The sequence below is a fragment of the Ictalurus furcatus genome, chromosome 14 (genome assembly GCF_023375685.1).
Source record: "Ictalurus furcatus strain D&B chromosome 14, Billie_1.0, whole genome shotgun sequence".
NCBI classification, from domain to species: Eukaryota; Metazoa; Chordata; class Actinopteri; order Siluriformes; family Ictaluridae; genus Ictalurus; species Ictalurus furcatus.
This window is the reverse complement of record NC_071268.1, coordinates 22,186,140-22,203,127: the sequence shown is the minus strand read 5'-3', so window position 1 is coordinate 22,203,127 and position 16,988 is coordinate 22,186,140. Positions and strand designations below refer to the sequence as shown.

The window sequence follows — 16,988 nt, the reverse complement described above, 5'->3', positions numbered from 1 at the left end:
TAAGAAGTGCTACTCCTGATCCGGTGCGCAGCCATGTTGATTTGACTTCACTTGCTGAACTCAAGTTCCCGAGTAAGAATTCCGAGTTGATGGGGCATTTTCTTTGGTTTTTCCTGGTTGGAGGTTGGGAATTATGAGTTAGGATTTTTAGTCGAATGCAGCAGGTGCTTCACACACCCCACTCTGAGACACTTGACCTTCGAGCTCTGCCTGTAGGACATGCATTTCAGTGTAATTGTAATCGTTATACCTTGTCCATACTGGTCAGATGCCAGTCCTGAGTTTGTCAGTACTGATTCAATTTAGTGTTTTATTAGTACTAAATGATCATTCTGTACAAGAGAGGGTTCTCTGCTACCCAGTGTTGCCTGGTGTTTTGTTCTATGAGCAAACAAATGAAATATCTTCTGCCTCTCGAGAAGATGTAGTGTGGCGGATGGGGTCAGACAAGTGCTAATGACTTGGGTAGTGAGTGGTGTTTGAGGAAGCGATATTACATGCACACTTTGCAGCCAGGGAGGAGCAGTGGCTGTGAGGTTAAACACGCTCTAGTACCTATACACCAGGGCTGGATTTGCATTCCTGGTACATAAACACAAAATCCCACCCGCAAAATGGAGCTTAATTTCTGTACTCAAAAGTCCAGCTGCTGATGTGATGATAATAGCAGCTGACTTTCAAATATTCTGGAAGGAAACGTTGAACCGTTCATTGGCCGATTGAAACACGGCTTCTCAAAACTGCCCTAAAGTGTAAACTTTTATGTAATTTTTTTTCTCCAACATTCAAATGCATTGTAAAGGCAGGTTTTTGTTTTTCTTATGTACTTTTATTTCTTCTTAACATTTTCCTTATGCGACATACATATCACTAGTACAGACAGGTTTATTATAATATTGTTTTATTGGCTGATGCCAATATATATACATATATATATACACACACACACACACATACACATAGTGTATGCATATATATCAATATGACCGTGTGTGTGTGTGTGTGTGTGTGTGTGTGTGTGTGTGTGTTTTATTGCATGTCATAGGCTGCAGCTGATAGATGATCTCTCATACGAAGACGTAAAGAAATGTTATCGGGGATCTGTGAGTAACATCTATTCTTTCTTTCACCCACACAACTCCCTAGGAAGAAAGGATGAAACTTAAGTACTTTCCATTATGGTGAATATTTCCTTGGTGTGAAACCAAGAATTCAAACATCATTCAACAGTTTCCTTTCTGCTATTAGGTGTGTGTTTGTGTGCGGTGTGTGTACATGGGTTTGTGTACATGTGCTCTGTTCAGCTGCAGGTGTTATTGCAGTTATTGCTGTTTAAGTACATGTTTATGTGGACGAGTCAGTTTTTCACATCTCGATGGAAAGAATTTGTGGCAGTGATCTCCAGACAACTGACATCAGACTATTCCTTTTCTTTTTTTTTCTTTTTTTGTCTGGGGTTTTTTTTTTTTGTCATTTTCAACTAAATTTGATTTATATAGCACTTTTAACAATGGACATTGTCACAAAGCAGCTTTACAGAAATATAAAAATTCAGGATATCAATTTTAAATTTATAAACGTATCCATAGGCGCTAGGTGGAAGGACATAATCGCATAAGACAGGACGCATATCAATGTAAGAGAGGGAACAGCTCCATATATGGTATTCAGGAAGTCAAAGGAATGCGAGCAAATGGTATTGAGGAAGACATGGGCTGCGTCCGAAATTGCGTACTGTTACAGTATATACTGCATTCGATGCAGTACGTACTGCGCAGCCGTAGAAACGGTACGTACTAATCAGTATGTGTGTGTAGTATGAATACCGGACATACTACATCCGACATGTTACCATTGTCATGTGACCTTCGACGTCATCATGAACACTAACATCTTAAAGGGACCACCAGATTAAAGCAACCTCACTAAAAGGAAAGTTAACTGAATTAGTAATTTAATTTAATTTAATTTAATTTAATTTAACAGGCTGGTTTGATGCTTAGAGCACTGCCAGTAGGACAGGCATTTCAGTGCGAGTCTAATCATCAACAGTTTCCTTTATCTCACCGGTGTAGTCTTCTGCTATTTAGCGTTTCACATGCTCGCTTGATTCATTTACATAGTTAAACATTAGGGAAGCAATAAAAACTCACTGGGGGTGTTCAGTAAGGTTTTTATCAAGTGGAAATCTCTGCTCGTTTCCAGTCGAGATGCAGGTGTGAGACTTTCCATTGCTAATGGGCGAAGATAAGCAGATTAAGGATGTAGAGACTCAGGGATCAACTGGAGTGGAGGAATGAGCTTTGAGTTCACAGAGAGCTGAGAGGGAAACAGTGTCGTGGAGTCTAATACAGCAGTAAGATGGTTTTGGTGTCAGGGAGATTCGGAAGGTGGATCAAGGTGAGGAAAGAGATCATGACTGGAATCGTGACTGGAATTAGGGGTGATTTGGTATTATTCTTAGGAGCATACATCTAAATGACTCAATTTTCACAATCTGAAAACACTTTTTCTGATACCTAGTTGCAGAAATCAAATTACTTTTAAAATTACAGGGTGTCTGCAAAGTCAGGAACCAATGAGAGTAAAACTACATATACTTCATTTTGTATTTATTGTTTACAACACATGTTCACCCTTACGCTCTACGCATCTTCTCAGCCGCTGTATCGTGTTTTTGCGGATATCGCTGAACATATTCGGATCGATATATTTGCGCAACATATTCCCATTGGTTCTTGACGTATTCCCATTGGTTCTCTGAAAACCTGTAGTGTTTTTATATAAGAGGCTTCTTCTGGCAAAATTGTAGAATGAGTGTGTTTATCCAGTCACTTAACTTTAGCTGAATATTTGCTGGATAAATGTACAGGGTGTCCAATAAGTCTAGCATCAAAGGGTGACTCCATCCATCCATTTTCATACCGCTTATCCTACACAGGGTTGCAGGGAGCCTGGAGACTATCCCAGGGAACTCGCGATACGAGGCGGGGGACAGGGGTGCCAACCCATCACAGTGCACAATTGCACACACGTTCACACACCACGGATAATTTGGAAACGCCAACCAGCCTACCGTGCATGTCTTTGGACTGGGAAAGGAAACCGGAGTACTGGAGGAAACCCCCAAAGCACGAGGAGAACATACAAACTCCGCACGCAGGGCAGAGACGGGATTCCAACCCCCAACCCTGGAGGTGCAAGGCAAACATGCTAATCACTAAGCCACCATGCATCACAGGGTAAATGTATATTTTTAAAAAAAATTTACAGACCATGATGTATCTGAGCAAGGAAGAGCAAATCCGAATAATTCTACTCTTAGGAAAGAAACATCAATTTGAAAGCAAAAGTGAGGAATGCTGAACATTTGTGCATTATTGAGTCATGTAACATCATAACTCAATCTGTTTATTGAGTAGATATTATGTTTAAATTTGTGTATGGAGATAAATACTGGACATATTGAGCACGTTCTGTAAATAAAAGCTTTTGTTTTGCCATTGATCCATTGTTCTCCTGTCATGCTGGACTTATGGGACACCTGTATATTGGTGACAGACATGCCACACAGAGTGTAAGAAAGAGGATGTCTAGTTTAATCCAGAATCTAAGCTGGACACCAGCTGGATTGAAACAGGCAAGCAAAAGCAGCGCTCCCCATCTAACCCAGCCACCCTGTCTCCCCTTACAGACTGTCAGCAAGTACAACTCTCAGTACCACAAACTTTTCCAGAACATTCCCAAAGAGGAGATCCTCATGAAAGGTACAGTGTGAGGTTTACTATCTCAGACGTGTGTTTCTCATTGCGTGGGTCGTGCTGGTTTAGCTATAAACATACTCGACGTGGAATCTGTTTCAATGTACAGCACAGTGTTGAATAGGTTTATTTAACTTGTCATGTACGCATATATCAGTTACAGAACACACTATCAGAAACGTAAACCTCGAGTCGTTACCGCAGTGCATTTGTTTTGGCAGCTGTGGAATCTGAAACTACTTCGTAAGTAGGAAAACTGACCCTAATTCCATTTCTGTTTCAACTCTTAGTGTACTCGTGTGCACTCCTAAGGGATATCTTGCTGCAAGGACGACTCTATATCTCCCGCAACTGGCTGTGTTTCTACGCTAACCTGTTTGGCAAGGACATCAAGGTTAGCTCTGGAGGGTGGGAGAAGTAGATTGTGTACTTGTTCACTAGCGAGATTAGTTTCACTTACACACACATGCTCTATATACGCGCTATTGAAGACATCAATTTCACTTTCTCTTGAGCGGGTCCATGTAAACCATCTGAGGTGTAAAGTTTTCCCTGTTTAATATAATAGGTTAGAAATGAAGAACTTTAGAGTTTGATGTGGGATACCTGGTGTAGGAGCTTACTTACGCTAGCGAGTTTTAACTTTATTTGACGTTCTGTATACGGTTTGTTTGAGTCTAATGACTTTTAAGTGTTTAATGATTTTTTTTTTTTTAAAAACACTAGCTAGCCTATGATCCTGCTTGAAGTACCATGACTGAAATGCGTGTGATTAAATTTGTTAATTTATATGATTATATAAAACGTTTAAATTAATGTTTTTAATTTCTGGTGACGTTTTACAACGCGAGTACGAAGTCATCTCTCCGGAAATCGAGTCATCAGTGTTCCAACGTTTAGCACGCCTGGGTCCTTACCAGTGCCTGAACTTATGTACGCGATATACTGATTCACGAGCTAGGGAGCTGATCGAGACATACCCCTAGTTTAAAACCCCAGTAATGCTTTCCTTTTCCAAATTTTATTGAATAGCACCAGTAGTTATTGTGGAATGAGTGTGTTTATCCAGACACTTAACTTTAGCTGAATATTTGCTGTATAAATGTACTTATTGGGTGTCCCAATAAGTCTAGCATCAAAGGGTAACTCCATCCATCCATTTTCCATTCCGCTTATCCTACACAGGGTTGCAGGGAGCCTGGAGCCTATCCCAGGGAACTCGGGCACGGGGTGCTCTTCAGAACAATTTTGAAAAGGAAAGCATTACTGAGTTTTTAAACTAGGGGTGCCCCGATAACCAATAGTTATCTTTTCCTATTCTTACATCCTATACACCCTTTTCATTCTTGTCCAGTTTGCATCGGTTCATCCCAAAAACACTAAAAAAAAAAAAAAAAAAAAAAAAAAAAAAAAAAAGGAAGAAAAAACATGCAGAAAGAGGACAGAGAAAAGGAAATCATGTGCTTTGGATGTTTTCATTTTTAGGTCAAATCAGGATTGGTCTGATAAACATGCACACAGGTCACTAGAACACAGGGCACGTGACTCAATCACAAAACCAGTACATCCTAAACTCTCGACCTACTGCTATCAGTAACTTTGTGTGTTTACTCTTCTGCTGGCTGGATGCTCATTTAGTTTCAGTGTACTTAGTTACACGAGACATTTTAACCCCCTTGTAACTGATTTGAATGTGCTTTAACTAGTAAAATGATCAAATGAGTCACAGTGAGAGACTGGAACAAGGTAGTCATAATATTAATTTGTGTGTGTGTGTGTGTGTGTGTGTGTGTGTGCGGGTCTCAGGTGGCTATCCCTGTAGTTTCAGTTCGTCTGGTGAAGAAGCACAAAACAGCTGGCCTGGTCCCTAATGGCCTCGCCATCACTACAGACACCAGTCAGAAGGTATTCTCAAATACCATAGGCACACGTTGTACACCCTGAATAAATTGTACGTTTGTTTGTTCACAAACCGGCCTGCACAGTCAGACTCAACATAGCCACTGAAGAGCCAGTGGAAATAAATGGGACAAGCAAACATCAGATGGCAAGCCACAAACTGTGCAGTGTTTAGGGTTCAAAGACACATCACAGTAGATTAATAATAGCTGAACGTCTGGATCATTGACTTTGGTTATTGTTGGACATGGCTATCTCAGTCATCGTAATTATTGTGCTGTGATACAGTACAACAGAAACAATATACATGCATTAGCTATGTATAATAAACCGTTTCCGGAGACTGGACACCTCAAGATGAAGATATTCCTGTATTTGACATATTCATATGATTATTATAGCACCGGTTCTCCAGATCCGCATCTAACATCTTTAACTCTTTCTCTTTCTGCAGTATGTTTTTGTCTCGCTCCTGTCTCGGGACAACGTGTATGATGTCCTCAGGAGAATCTGCACCCATCTGCAGGTAAAACAAACACGCTCATGTGCAAGAGCAAACACACAATATCACATATGCCAGGTCTGTGACACATGTACACCATTACTGAATGCTCTTGATATGAATCGTTGTTTTTTGTTTGTTTGTTTGTTTGTTTTTTTTAAAGTTGTTGCTATTATGTAAATTTTGATGCACCTTTGCTCTACAGGTCAATGGGAAGAAGAGTCTGAGTCTAAAGCAGTATCTAGAAGAGCCTGGCTCACTATCAACTGTAAGCAATTGGAATCCTCTGAGTTAGGATTCATTTAGAGCACAACATTACGTTACGTTTGTACACTTACCCACTGTAGTGTGTACACTTTACACAACACTGTTGACTCAGTCCAGGTTCAGCTTGCTTTACTTTGGCAGAAAGAGTTGACTCAGACATTGATAGCACATGTGTGTGTTTGTGTATGTAGACAGATATCGTCTCAGGGAGTTTTTCCTCGCCACCGTTGCCTCGGCTTGCTCATCAGGGATAAATTCATACATTTCCAATCTATATCCTGAGTGTATGCTTTGGGACTGTAAAAGTACAGGTTTTTGTCCTAAAGGAAAACTCCACTCTGAAACACGTTAAATATGTTTACATTCAAATATTTATGATGTGATTAGCAGTTGTGTTGCTAATTTGTTGGCTGCTTATTCCTTTCCCTGTGTGAAGATAGCAGGTGTGTGCTGTGCTAACGTCACAGGAGGACATTCTAAGTGCGCTTACAGTTGTGCTCATTAGTTTACATACCCCTTGCAGAATCTGCAACATGTTAATAATTTTTTTTTTTTAAATAAGAGGTATCATAAAAATTGCACTTTGTTTTTTTATTTAGTTCCGCCCTGAATAAGCTATTTCACGTAACAGGTGTTTACATAAAGTCCGCAAGACACAATGATATCTGAATTTACACAAAAGTTTACATAGGCTTTATTCTTAAACTTTTGAACAGGATGATCGGTGTAAATTGTTATTACGTTGTCTTCTGGGAAACATGTAAATATCTTATTTAGCTTCTGATCTTTAAAGATCTTTAAACAAAATCATAACAAATGACACATTTCAGTGAATGTTTGCACCTTTTGTACTAGTCGTGTACGAGTCCCTCAGTTGTCCTCAGCGTGAAAAGATCAAATCATAGCCGCTGTTGGAAAGGGGTCAAATATGTAGAAGATGTTGGAAAAGTAAAGAATGTGCAGGACCTGGAGGATTTCTCTGAAGAACAGGACAAACAAACGACTCATGAACAACTATCACAAAACATAAACACAGTCATTGATCATCCAGGTATCAACACACAGGATCAAGAATCAAGCGTATGTAAACTTTTGAACTGGTTCGTTGGTGTAAACATTTATTATTGTGGACTATATGTAAACATCTGTTATAATAATAGTAATAATAAACTTTATTCTATAGAGCACCTTTAAAAGTAGCTTCTCAAAGCACTGTACACAAAATATGCAGTACACATAAATAATAATAATAATAATTATTATTAATATTATTATTATTATTATTATAAAAGTAGACATCAGCAAGTAAATGCAAGTTAAAAAAAAGTATGTCTTGAGTTGAGATTTAAAAATGCCAAAGGTCTGAGCGTCCCTAAGTTCGAGAGGAAGAGCGTTCCAAAGGGAAGGAGCGGAGACAGAAGAAGCCCTGTCACCTATAGATTTTAAGCGTGTTTGTGGAACAGTTAACAGATTACACCGTGAGGAGCGCAGTCTGCGATTTGGGGTGTGTGGAATTAATAAAGCAGATAAGTACTGAGAAGCCAAGCCATGTAATGCTTTGTATGTCAGGATCATAATTTTAAAATGGACATGGAACCTGACCGGGAGCCAGTGCAAGGACTCCAGAACAGGAGTAATATGACTGCATGTCCTGGTCAAAGTCAGGATCCTGGCGGCAGAGTTTTGTGCATATTGGAGCCCATCGAGTGTGGATTTAGAAACTCCGGCTAAAAGGGCGTTACAGTAATCTATCCGAGTGACAACGAATGAGTTTATCAGCTTTTCAACTGCTGAGAAATTTAGCATAGTGACGCAGTCTTGCTATATTTCTGAGGTGAAAAATGGATGCTTTAACAGCGCTCTGAACAAAAGAATCAAATATGTGAAACAGCTTATTCAGGGCAGGACTAAATACAAAACTAAATGCAATTTTTATGACCCCGCTTATCATATTAATTAATATTATTTAAATAAATATTGATATGTTGCAGGTTCTGTAAGGGGTATGTATGTAAACCGTTAATCGGAGATCACGTTAGTTTTAATGGTTAATATGCAGGTCGCTCAGGGTGGATTTTTCCTTATTAATCTATGTTTTAGAGCTCAAACGCATAGTTCAAAAGCAAAGTTGCAAAATCATCTCTCTTTCTTAGTCTCTGTGGTCTCTTTGTCTCTCAGGACGAGTTCCCAGTGGCCAGCGATTACCCTGCAGTGTTAAAATGGCGCAGGAAGACTTCAGTTCCATCCGTCTCCTCCTCTCTACCTGATCTGTTGGGAAATTCCACCAGCAGTGCCGGAAAGCCTCCGTTTACAAGTGAAACTCAACTGCAGGGTACCACACACACACACACACACACACACACACACACACTATCAGACTTTCATAGTACTGAGCATGTGATCTTTACAAATCATGCAAAAATGTATACAGTTGCCCACTTGTTTGCTAATATCGATCAGGTATATTTTTCATAGAAAACTGTAAATAAACAAATGGGGAAATTGATTTAAAAGAAAGAAAGTCATTGTTCAATATCTTGAATAGTTCGTATTCAAGATTCTGCACTATTTCTAGGTTCCTATTTTTAAATGTAAGCAATTGTCCGATACTGATCATGTTAACGGCTTTGTACAAAAGGTCAGATTTTCCTCATGTCTAATCTGCTCTATTGAAGCACGTGTTCAGACGACTCTCCGATGGATTTGATCTAAAAATGGATCGTAAGGTTTTACATAAACTTGTGGAGTCCATACCAGCTCGAGTGCACGCCGTCATTAAAGCAAATAAGGGATGAACCAAAAACTAAAAAACTGTGAAATTCGTGTAAATATTTCAACTTTTCACTCAAGTTGCCAGTAACATCATTTGTAATGAAAATTGTGGCATTGAATTAGAAAATAATGCAAAATAGAAGCATTTTCACTAACGCTCTCAGACTTTTGGACCCCACTGTATGTATATGTAATTCATTTCACCTTGGGCTGCAGAATTAAAGCCCCGTTATTATGCTTGTTTACCTTCAGTTGAAACCCAAATTAAACTCTTATTAGATACAGTATTCAGTAACCAGACTATTACTACAGTGGTGTATTTCTAGGCTTCCACCCACCAAGAGATGATGGTTTCACAATCATTTGTGTTTTAGCACAGAACTCGCATACTCTGTTATCTTGTTAATCACCAGTTCAAATATTTATTTAAAGGAAAGTACGTAAACACTTGTTTTAAATGATATGTTCCGTGTCAAGGCTGGTATTCGTATGATGCTCACAGACAGATTCAGAGCTAGTAAGAGGAACGTATATTGTCAAAGGCTGTACAGGAAAAACAAAGTGAGGTTGTCTTTACACGTGATTTTTTTTTAACTTTCTTTAATGCGACATGCGGCAGGTTTACCAAACCATCGTCACATGCTTTGCAGCAGTATTCGACCGACGTTGACGATTGGTTTTCATACAGACCGCAGAAACCTGGAAATAGTATTAATTACAGTTATCATCTAGATATTTACATAACCATTGTAACCACATTGTAATGTTATGTATTGCAGTATATACGTTACTGGAGGTTTTTATTTCAACAGTGAAGAGACACTCAAAGCTTTGAATAAAAATGCTGGAATAGAGAAACGCATGGTGCACTTGAAAAGAAAATGGATTCATACAGCTGAGGCCAAACATTTACATACGGTACACCCAGGCTAAAGATATATTCAAAACTCCTTACAGTTCAATTTGGCCATGGATTTCTTTTGGCAAGTCAATTAGGACATCTACTTTGTTCAAGACAAATTTATCTCAGCTACAATTCCCTGTATCAGAATTCCAGTGGGTAAACAGTTGACTGTCTCTTTAAACAGTCTGGAAGATTCAAATTAACAACCAGGGATGAGAGAACGTTGGTCCAAACTGTTCAACTGAACTCCAAGACAACAAAGGAGCTGATGAAGGAGTTTGAGGCATCAGGTACAGAATATGTACAGTACATCCACCATTACGAGAGTCCTACATCGCTATGGCCTGAAATGCTGTTGTGCACAGAAGAAGCCCCTACTCCAAGAAAAGCCAGACTGAAGTTTGCAGGTGATCACCAGTCTTTTGGTCAGATGGAACAAAAATTCATCCGTTTGGCCATAATGATCAACATTATGATTGGAAGAAAAAAATCTGAGGCTTTTAAAATGAAATCCCAACTGTGAAGCATGGGGGTGGCAGCATCATGTTGTGGGGATGTTTTGGTGCACTTCAGAAAATAGACAGCATTATGAGGAAGGAGGATTGTCTAGAAAAAACAAAAACAAAGCAACACTATATGACATCAGCCAGAAATGTAAAACTTCCGTCACAGCTGGGTCTTTCAGCTCAGCAGGACAGTGATCCTAAGCAGACCTGCAAAGAATGTCTGAGCAAGGAGGACCACAAGTCTAAACTGAGTTACACCAGTTCTGTCAGGAGGAATGAGCAAGAATTCTGGCGAAGTAATTTGAGAAAACAATGTGTAAGGCTGTGCCAAGCGATTGATGAAGTAGTTAAAAGGCAATGCCACTAAATACTAACAAAGTATGCAAACGTTTGACCTGAAAATCTGATCTAGTAAATAAAAGCTGAAATAAACCAACCTGTCTCTTAGCTATTGTTTTAAAACGATCTCTTCTGGTATGAAAGTAGAGACCCTATTGGACCTCGCACAGGAAATGTATGGTAACAAACGATGTGTGGAGTTGTGAAAAATTGAGTTTGAATAAATATTGGTGTATGTAAACCTCAAGTAAGATCTTAATTTAAAAAAATGTAAATCATCGTAGAACTTTCTGATATACACAAGCATACTTTATGAGCCTGCAGCTCTCGTAACAAATGTGCTAGTTTAAGGCTTTAAGTTTATGCATTAAGATTATTTTTATTCCTGGTTTGTGCTTTTCAGAGAGACATCTCGAGGCTGAGAATATTCTGCTGACTGAGCCTGTACCAGAACTGGGTCACATGGAATATCAACTTCTCAAGTTCTTCATCCTGCTGTATGTCCCATAATCAAATCTGCTCCATCCGAGTATGTTAGGAAATGTTTGCTGAGATATCATCAGAGATAAAAGCCATTTTATACCAATGACGAGTGGAATTGTTGTCAGTATATTGTGTCTTTTGATTTATTGTACGTGACATTGCCCTCTATTGGCCAGTCCTGTGTTTGTTCCAAATTTGCTTTTAAATATACCACGCACTGTGGTCCTCACCTCACGTCTTCAGAATGAGGATTTATTTCTTTTACTGCAAGAGTCCAAGCATTTATTTTTCTGTATTTAAAAGCAGATTTGAATTTAGGATTATGCCTGCTGCATAATTTGTGAAATGACTCTAATATTCAGGTGTGTATGTGTGTGTGTGTGTGTGTGTGGGTTTGCAAACTGTTGCAGTATTATATTGCTGATTATGTCATCCTGTTACCTGGCCTTCCGTGTGTCCAGTCTGGAACAGCAGCTCTCCTTCCTCAACACACAGCCTACCTTACCTATGAGAGAGAGGTGAGCTCACACACTCACACCTACACACAGACACACACACACGCACACACACACATAACATCTACGTGCTTATGTACTTTCACTGGCCGTTTATTACACACAACTCTTATATAGACGCACATATAGGGGTGTATTCATTGTTGGCAACCGAAGTCCAAAAGTTTACACATGTCCTGCATGTCACTCACACCTCACTCCAGATCCTTCTTGAGTCGAAGAATACAAGATGGGGTTTTTTCCACAACCACCATTCTTAAACACGGTCCTTTAAACCCGAATAATAATAATAATCTGGAATAGAAAATGCGGACTGAACAGTTAAAAAAAAGTGTTTTTTTTTCTTTGCTGTAATACAGTGTAACATAAAGGCAAGAGACAAAATTAAAAAAGTGAAAAAATACAAATGTATAATATGATATATGAATGAGAAGATGACAATTATTTAAGTAAAATTCTAATAGGAGGATAGGAAATTGCCAATATATTTGCCGCACGAGTAGTCCATGCATGAGTATTTAATCAGAGCAAATTTGGTTTAATTTAACCATATGGCTTCCATTCTCATTATTCAGCTAGCTTCTAACATAGCACTTGATCCAGCACATTCTGTTTATTTTATTTATTTGTCTCATCTATCCATCTATCTATCTATCTATCTATCTATCTATCTATCTGTCTGTCTGTCTGTCTGTCTATCTATCTGTCTGTCTATCTGTCTGTCTATCTATCTGTCTATCTATCTATCTATCTGTCTGTCTGTCTATCTATCTGTCTGTCTATCTGTCTGTCTATCTATCTGTCTATCTATCTATCTATCTGTCTATCTGTCTGTCTATCTATCTGTCTATCTATCTGTCTGTCTATCTATCTATCTATCTATCTATCTATCTGTCTGTCTATCTATCTGTCTATCTATCTGTCTGTCTATCTGTCTATCTATCTGTCTGTCTATCTATCTATCTATCTGTCTGTCTATCTATCTGTCTATCTGTCTGTCTATCTATCTATCTATCTATCTATCTATCTGTCTATCTATCTGTCTATCTGTCTGTCTATCTATCTATCTATCTGTCTATCTATCTATTTTTTATTGAAGCCAGGAGATACTAAATAGAGTTCATGTATTTATAATATGCTCTTTTCAGTAATAATAAAACAGTGCCGATTTTTTTGGTTAGTTTGCTGCTCACTCCTGTAAAGAAAACATGCCTATGGTTTGAATGAAATGCTGACCTAGCACTCATCTGCTATGCTTATAGCTGTGTTGGTCATAATTTTATCCATTAAAACATTCTGTCCCCAAGACAAGTACTGTCTCCCCTTAAGATCCTGTCTACTCCAATGTTCTCAGATGACATTCCATAGTTTTATGAGTGTATTTACAGCCCAAAACATAAATATCAACGTGACATATTGTGGTTACATCAGACTGTTAGACAGCGGCACGATCCTTACACTGCTCCTCACTTGAGTCGATATCGCAGAAGGAATTAGGTTAATGGGCTTAAGTAACTGAGACACGCCTTAATACCCAAGGGTAACTTGGCTCTGAATATGGCCCTTAATGAACTATATACAATCACCGTCCACTAAATTAGGAACACCTGTACATCCAATCAGCCAGTCATGTGACATCAGCACAGTGATACAGGATAAGACCTTCAGTTAATGATCACTTCAAACATTTTCCAGTCTGCTTCCAATCTTCCAAATGTCCAGTTTCTGTGAGCCGCAAACCAGACCTTCTGCCACAAACAGTCACGCCATGGTCAAATTTACTGAGATGACATATTTTTCCTTCATTCTCATGTTTGTTGTGAACATTAACTGAAGCTCTTCACCTGTATCTGCGTGATTTTATGCATTGTGCTGCTGCTACATGATTGGCTGATTGGATAATTGCATGAAAGAGCAAGTGTACAATAATAAAGTGTATGTGCACTATGTAGTGAATAAATAGCTCATGGTTTCACTGTTGAGTCACATGCACTATGCTAATTTTGTGTGTGTGTGTGTGTGTGTGTGTTTTTTCTACAGGTAACACAGGTTTAAAAACGGCTTTGCTCTTGTCCAGTGTAGCCATTAGCAGATAGAAAAGAATCACTTAGTGGAGGCTTGGACAGAATCTTTACTGATCCACTACTGAGCAACAGCAGAGGAGGGAAATATAAACGATGCTGCTGTCAGCTGTTACCTTCTTGCCTGGACTGAACATATTCAACACATAAAGTAGGTCTTCTGTATAAGATACGGGTTAATATCACTAAGGAGCAGTTTGCTGATGGCGCTTGCTATCGGACTTTTCCACAACGGGAACTCAATGACATCATACACCAGCGAGGCCGAGAGACCGAGGACAATCGGACACACTGTCAGTTCCTTCAACGTTCATCAAATGTCAGTCATTTCATGAGGCTCACCTGTGAGCACGGTGGTGCCGGTGAGATTTGTTTGTTTAAGAGCGATGTTACACGGAAGGTCTTTGTTTCGGAACGTACGTAGTGAGGAAATGCATTTCAGGTGAAGACGGATCCTTTCACCCACAGAAAGATGGGTTTGTCTTGAACGCACGGAAGAGTGAAACGATTTAAACGGACGCCGTTTCAGCGTGTAGTCAGGGATGTGTGTTCTGTCGTTGGATAAAGAAAGTTTTGTGTGATTCGGACCGTTTTGTGAAAGCCAATTCCAAATTATAGGGGCAGTAATGCCACCGAACGGACATGAAGCATTTCATTGTATGATTATATGCCTGTTAACTTTGCTTTTGATTGACTACATTCTGTTGTAGGAAAAAGTTATATGTACGTAGTGATATACTTGAAATTTCAGAAGACTTAGGAGTGCTTGGTTTATTGTAAATGAAAAGCACAGTTTAAATGAGAATAGGTGCAATTTGCTTTCTAGTACAGATTTACTGTATTTATTTGTGATATTCTGTACAGGCACACGGTGGCTTAGTGGTTAGCACGTTCGCCTCACACCTCCAGGGTTGGGGGTTCGAGTGTGTGCTGAGTTTGCATGTTCTCCATGTGTTGCGGGGGTTTCGTCCGGGTACTCCGGTTTCCTCCAGTCCAAAAACATGCATGGTAGACAGGCTGATTGGAGTGTCCAAAGTGTGTGATTGTGTCCTGTGATGGATTGGCACCCTGTCCAGGATGCACCCTGCCTTGTGCCCCATGCTCCCTGGGATATGGATAGGTATAGGTATAGAAAATGGATGGATGGATATTTTGTATATTTTGGATATTTGGTTGTTTTTTTTTTCGAGAAGGATACATGCTCACAGTGTACAGCATCGATTTTTTTTTTAACTGTCAGACCCAGCAGTTAGACATCATTGACCAATAAACAGTTTTAACCTGTTCCTGTGTGTGTTATTGAACATTTTTCCACCAATGCTGGAAATCTCAATTCTCTGTTTGGATATCTGCTGTATGTATTCCCATTTCTGTCTTTTTAATACTCGGGTCTTCCAATTGCATACACACAAAGGTGACTCGGATAAAGGTGTTATTTTCTGTGGAGCTGGGGAGAGAAAGTACCGTTAATGCATATATTATATCACTGCATTCTCACCTTGCATTCCCACTCTGTGAAGATATTCCAGCTGTTTTCTTTATTATGTGTTTTGTTAAGCATGTCCTTTAGGGGGTGCTGCTTCCTGTGGTTTGGAATTGAAACTTGTTCTACCCTCTGGATAATATTAAGATCCCTACCAATATTTTGCAAGAGCTTGTAATCTAAACCATAATTATGTTTATTTTCTTTCTAGTCAATTTCATTCTTGCAGACTTTTTCCCAACCATATGCACAGCTGGCTGCCAAGTCTAGTTCTAGGTCTGTTCCTGTAGCATTATGTCTCTGACACTTAAATACCAAATATACCAGCAGGACCTTTTCTGGTCAGAAGGAGAAGAGTTTTCTGCCACTATTATTCTGTAACGAAACCATTTATTTATGCTATTTATTAAAAAGTGACCATAATAGCAAACTGGAGACCAACTTTATTGATCCCACACTGGGGAAATTCCCTCGTTACAGCAGCTCAATTACACAAGAAACAGATAGGAAAGAATACACATTAAATAGCAATAGAATTTAAAAAAAAATGTCTTAAATATATATATATATATACAATAGGAATAGAAAAATAAGAATAAAAGTAGTAAAAAATAATAGAGTTTAGAGTTTCCATGGAATTTGTCAGTTAGCTTTTTTGGACAGTCATGGGATCTTTCATTAGCCTCTAATATCATTACATTCAAATGTAGTTAGTTTTGGTTTAACGTGAAAACAATGGGGTAAAAACATGCAGGAGTTGGTTTAAAGGACATGTTGCAGGCAGAATTCAGTACCTCTGCTCTAAATAGTGTCAACATCTTACATTTGCAGTAGTGTGGCTTTTTTTGAAGCCATGGAAACATCAAGGAGTGTTTTCTGGTAAAGATGTGTGGCAACCCTGAGCCATCTTTGTGCTATACAGTGCCTTCCAATAATATTGCACACCGATATTTAACAAAGATATTTTTGGATAAACCTGTGTTGTGTTTGCAGTTGTTTGGTATCCATGAGCGCAGAGTATTTTTGTGAATGTTTTGAACTAAAGAGCTTCTTTGCTCATATTTACCAAGGGTGCCAATATTAGTGGAGGGCACTGCAAACACACACAGACATGCAAACACACACAGACACTTTCATCCATCCATCCATCCAACCATCCAAGCCTGGAGCCTATCCAATGGATCTTGGGGTACAATGCAGGGGACACGGTGGACGGGGTGCCAGACCGTCGCAGCGCACAATCACACACGCATTCACACACTACGGTCAATTTGGAGATGCCAATCAGCCTACAACATGTCTTAGGACTGGGGGAGAGTATCCCCGAAGCACGGGGAGAACATGCAAGCTCTGCACACACAGGGAGGGCAGAAGGTGGGATTTGAACCCTGAAAATTTTATTGCTTTGCTGGGTTCTTTCGAATATATATTTTTCTTCTCTTGAGCTGTGTTTTTAATTATATACGATACTGCAAT

General features: G+C 39.2%; 1 protein-coding gene across 3 annotated transcripts in view; it reads left to right on the top strand.

Moving 5' to 3' along the window:
* LOC128618107 (GRAM domain-containing protein 2A) overlaps positions 1–15,314 on the top strand; it is a 36,550-nt gene extending 21,236 nt beyond the window's left edge. For 2 of the 3 annotated variants that reach the window (XM_053641528.1, XM_053641529.1), the window contains 10 exons: positions 1,046–1,103; positions 3,695–3,767; positions 4,052–4,155; positions 5,568–5,666; positions 6,115–6,186; positions 6,368–6,430; positions 8,608–8,761; positions 11,354–11,447; positions 11,844–11,951; positions 13,989–15,314. In XM_053641528.1, coding sequence (XP_053497503.1) covers positions 1,046–1,103; positions 3,695–3,767; positions 4,052–4,155; positions 5,568–5,666; positions 6,115–6,186; positions 6,368–6,430; positions 8,608–8,761; positions 11,354–11,447; positions 11,844–11,951; positions 13,989–13,992 — 829 coding nt within the window. In that variant the 3' untranslated portion in view covers positions 13,993–15,314. Of the gene's footprint in view, positions 1–1,045; positions 1,104–2,941; positions 3,768–4,051; positions 4,156–5,567; positions 5,667–6,114; positions 6,187–6,367; positions 6,431–8,607; positions 8,762–11,353; positions 11,448–11,843; positions 11,952–13,988 lie in introns of those variants that run through there. The other variant, XM_053641530.1, reaches the window with a different exon arrangement.
* The last annotated feature ends 1,674 nt before the right edge of the window (positions 15,315–16,988 follow it).